Consider the following 5,000-nt stretch of genomic DNA (forward strand, 5'->3'; position numbering starts at 1 on the left):
TAGTGAAAAGGGAAACGGGAGCAAGTGAACTAAAGCAGAAATTAGTATAAAGGGGAGGGTTAAGGAAGTTGGGCAATTGAGTGAATTATAGTCACTGGGGAAGGTACAGGAAAAATGTTCAAGGAAGAATAGAGATAGCTGTTGAAAAGTAGGAGAAGAATCCAGGGAGAGGGGAAGGTGTTAGATGTCAAAGATTAGAGGGTGTTATAGGAAAGTATAGTAACAAAAAGGGAAAGGAGGGAAGTAAATGAAGTAGAGCAGTGATTAATAACTGAGAAAGATTAAGGAAGTAGAGATTAAATGAACTGCATTGTATCTGGGACTGTGGAAGCAATAAGGATACTAGGTGATAACGGTAGATATGGTTGTCTTAGTAGTAGGGTATTAAGTATCTGAGGGTTGAGATAAAGGATCAGGAGTAGGTGAAGGAGTAAGGTCCACAGGTTCGATAGGGAAAGTGGGGTCTGAGGAAGGGTATTGTGATAAAAGAGATTCACGTGTGTATCCAGGAGGGAGTGGGACGAATAGTGGGGAAGGGTAGGGTTTTGGGAGGGGCCTTGTTCTGGGTGGCTTGGGTGGTTGAGAGGATGAGATATTTGGAAAAGAATGGGGTTCTGGGAGGGGCTTTGGTTTGGGTGGTTAAGAGGATGAGGTATTTTGGGAAGGGGTAGGGGACTATAAGGGGTAGATTTACTAGGTGAATTTTAGTGATCTATGACTGGGGAAGGAATAGGTATATTGTTCAAGGAAAACAGAGGTGGCAGTTGGAGAAATAGGAGGAGAAGAATCCAGGGGATGAGAAAGGGGGACTGGGGATGTCGGTGAAGTATCAGGAAGAATGTCTGGAGGGGAAGGGTCTGGAGAAGGACACTGCTGTGATAGAGGGGATTCGTGAGTATTCTAGTGGGAGCGGTAGAAAGGGTGGGGTATGTTAGGAGGGTGTAGGAGGAACAGAGGGATTGGGGGGTGGATAGGGGAGCGGAGTGTTCTCTTGGGTCATCTTTAGGAAGTTTTTAATATCTTCAAGGGTTTCTGGAGGGGATTTGGGTAAAGAGGACTGAGAAACCAAGATTCTCTTCTACGGAGGAGAAGAGGAAATAGATATCTGAGGAACAGAAGAGGAAGGAGTAGGAGAGAATGTAGTAGGAGAGCATGGAGTGGAACTTTTAGGTTACTTGGTACAACTAAAATGAGGAGAGTTAGGTATCGTGCAAGTGGTAGAGATTGGAGTATTTGAATTTAGAATAGAAAATGAATTTGACTGGTGGATAGGGTGAGTAGACATAGGACGTAGGTTTAGGGTATACGGGAGAGATACCTGGGGAGATGCAGAAACATCTTGTGAAGACAGTGGGGGAGCAGAGTCTATGGAAGCTAAACTTGGAAATATTGACATAGGACTTAGGCTGGCCTCTGGGAGGAATAGTGTAACACTGTGCTGCCACTGTATCATATTCAGTAAGGCAGGAAAGTAAGTCATTCTCACAGTCTGACCAACTCTTGTCATACATGGGACAAGCATTTGGAGGAATAGAAACAACTCCAGTACACCTATTAACCCACTAACGCTGGTATATTTTGAAGCAAAAAATAAAAGTTTCCGGGCAGCTACAAAATCGGCAAGCCCCAATACAGTGTCACACCGGCAGGACACCCGGCAATTTTTTTTTTTCCCCGGTGTCTCATATGTAGGACACCCGTCGTAAATGGGTTAAGAGAGGGTGAGTTCTGCAGGAATGGGTTTGCCAGTAAGGTCAGTTAGGGTAGATAGTGCACGAGCTTGGGATTCAGATGTAACGGTGACAAAGCATGAACGATCAGAGCAACTGCGAAAGGTAACCTTGCCTACTTGTTTCTGGAGTACTCAGAAGGTTTGCGGAGGAAGAGGCAGTAGAAGGACAAGAGCAAGAGGAAGATGGAGTGGTGTAGAGTGGAGTAGTTCTGCAGGGGGAGGACAGTAAGGATGAAGAGTAGTAATAAGGGAAGAGGGGGTAGACATTGAAGAGGAGAATGTTGGGGAAGAGGAAGGGACTACAGATTTTTAGTAATATTAGACAAGGATGGGTTTCCATTTTTGAATGCTGCTCTATGCTTGGTTGACTGCTTGGCTTACAACAGCAGGCATGAGATCTCATCCCAGTAATCAAGACATACAGAAGATTCATGGCATGGTCAGGTATGTGTTCATTCACCATATAGATGTGTCACCCTTCACCTGCAAGTTACAAATAGTCCATCTCGGGACCAAAAGTTTGTATGTGTTTACAAGACTTTTGTATTAGTAAAATTCCAAATTTATGAGTTATTTTGATGATATGAACTCGTATGCTTCTCTTAACTCCCCCTCTCTAAGCACTGAGATTTGCAAAAGAAAATGGGTGAACTGCCACATTGAAGCCTCTCCAAATGGTAAAGGGTAGTGTGCTACATTGCCGGGCACACCACCAGTGTGACATTAGGTCTGAGCATACGTCTCAGGCCTTGGCCAGCATGCGGGCAAATTCCGGGCCAGACCCCCAAGATAATTTTGTAGCCGCCCAGATAATATTATTTTCGGCTTCAAAATATACTGGCATTAGTGGGTTAACAGATTATACAGTGACAGAAGACTATAATGGTGCTTCTAGTCTAGTAGGCAACTTTAGTTTTGTACCTAAATTTTCAAATGTGATGATAATTATGCAATCTGATATTTATGAAAATACAATTGTATGTGTCTGTATATGCCACTTTTTAAAGTTAAGACTATCTCATGGAAATATGATCTTGTAGTTGTACACTTTTGTTATATATAATTATTTCTCAATTATAAATTTCTAGGTGTTCTTATATTATAAGCATAATAATATTTCATATCAACACGTTTACATTTGCCTAAATGCACTTTTTCCAAAATATAATTTGTTTATATTCATTGATTGTTAGTCTGTCACTTGGCATATTATACATGATCCATTACCCCCTTGCACAAAATTTGTGAAATATTTTGTTGTATGTCAGCAAACTAAATACAACTATATTTTAAAGATATTTTTATTATCATTTCTGTAAAAAATACAAAGATCCAATGTTTCATCATTTCACAGCACAGACATTTCAAATATTTTCTTTTGTTAACCAATTTTCTACCATATAATAAACATGGAAATACATTTTTTTCTTGTTTGCTATCAAAGTGAGTAGAATACCAGCATGATTGCCCCAAGCAATGTCAAATCAAATATAAAGGGGAATTTTTTTTAATATTATATCTGAAATACACAGCAAATCCGAATCCTTTGCAGGACAAATGAAATAAAGTGAACTTGGTAATCTGAGGTTTAATTACATATCAGAAGGGTATGAACTTATATCTGTTTTGGAATTTTTAGCATTTAAGATCCTCATATCCCTTTGGATAAACTTTCCTTTACATGGTGGAAACTTTGAAAGTTAATAATATTTGAAAAATAATCACACACATTCCTCACAAAAATGAACCTACAATTTACCAACATACCAAATTTCTAAAGGTCATATGACGTTGGATGGTAGAGTTCGCTTAACTGCCGGTACACATAAGCTGGAGCAATACCACGGCTGCAAAGATTTTTTTCGTTTAAATATGGGCTAATCTGAAGATCACTAGAGCAAAAATAAAAATCTATACATAGAGCAACAAAGCTATAGGCATCACAATTTAAACATCAAATGTTATCTTCTCACATGACATTATAAGAAACAACCAATTTAAACTATTCTGATAAGCAAAAGTTTACAGGAACAAAATATTACATTTGATCTCTTCAATTTCAGCATATATGATAGTCACTTACTTGTTTGTGATAAAGCTAGTAACATTCTCAGGTGGAACATAATCGAACTGAGCTACTGCCACATCAACTGAAGGAGGCAGATTAGCACTGGGAGGAACTACAAGGTTGCCACTGTTATAGTGGTTTACTTCTTCACAAGCTACAAGGCTGAACTTGTATGTTGGTGTACAAACATACAGCTGTAAAGAATGACATAAAAGTACGTTACATTAGTTTCTTCATCATAAAGATATGTTATTGGTATCAAATGAGTATCTAGAGCTTAACGTAATACCACCAGAAAAAAATAAAAATCAAGGAAAGGTGGAATCTAGTGCGGTTATGAGGTCTACTCATTGCCTCTTTGGTGGTTAAGCACCTATGGAGCCATCAACAGTATGGGTAGAGATATTTCACAAAACAATACTACAGTAAACATAATGTTTACAAAAGGGCACTGGGTAAAGGGGATCCGGCCAGCAGATTTCTCTATCACTTTGTTTCATCAAAAAAACACCCCCAATAATTATGAAATCATTATGTCTTGACTTTAAATAGGAGAAAGGCAAAAAGATATATATCTATTTATCTAATCCATATATATATTTATCAATCTATTCATAACTTTACTTTTTTATTCTAGTATTTATTTGGAAGACTTTTTAAAGCAAATTTTAACTTTAAAAAAGGAGGCAAAATTAAGCAGTCAAGCTCAAAGATATCTAATATGGACATGTCCACTGCCAAATGCATATATGCCTTCATGATTCATTTTTGGCAAAGAGAGCTGACTAGTACAAAACAAAACAAAAAGCTGGGAAAAAAAATTTCCCTGAACCTTTTTTATTATTAAAAAAAAAAAAGGCTATTATACAAGAATAGAAAACTAAAACCAGAAGCATTTGGAGCAATGATGCTCATCTTCAAAAAAAATTATCTACATTTATAGAAAGAGCAATGCTACCACAAACCCTTTTTTTTTTTTTAAGAAAAAAACGACCATTAAAATGTTCAAATATTTTTGAGATTTGACTTCATATTTTAGCAAAGAATATATATGGCAGCCTACTACTTACAGGTACAGAATAAAATTTTGCTGCAGAAGCCAATGTAGCCGCACCAACAAATGTTTTGATGCCACCATTACTTAGAACAGAGCGTGTTCCAATGATGACCTTGTTGACACGAGACATCATGGGAAAGATA

General features: G+C 38.0%; 1 protein-coding gene across 2 annotated transcripts in view; it reads right to left on the reverse strand.

Annotated features, from left to right (window-relative positions):
- Positions 1-3,015: 3,015 nt before the first annotated feature.
- Positions 3,016-5,000, reverse strand: part of LOC138864525 (translation initiation factor eIF2B subunit beta-like) — an 11,413-nt gene continuing 9,428 nt past the window's right edge. For both annotated transcript variants that reach the window (XM_070131754.1, XM_070131749.1), the window contains exons 6-8: positions 4,871-5,000; positions 3,816-3,994; positions 3,016-3,579 (exon numbers count right to left, since the gene is read on the reverse strand). The exon at positions 4,871-5,000 is cut by the window's right edge and continues 65 nt beyond it. In XM_070131754.1, the coding sequence (XP_069987855.1) occupies positions 3,507-3,579; positions 3,816-3,994; positions 4,871-5,000 (382 nt within the window). In that variant the 3' untranslated portion in view covers positions 3,016-3,506. The remainder of the gene's footprint in view (positions 3,580-3,815; positions 3,995-4,870) is intronic.

The sequence above is a fragment of the Penaeus vannamei genome, chromosome 2, assembly GCF_042767895.1.
Source record: "Penaeus vannamei isolate JL-2024 chromosome 2, ASM4276789v1, whole genome shotgun sequence".
NCBI lineage: Eukaryota > Metazoa > Arthropoda > Malacostraca > Decapoda > Penaeidae > Penaeus > Penaeus vannamei.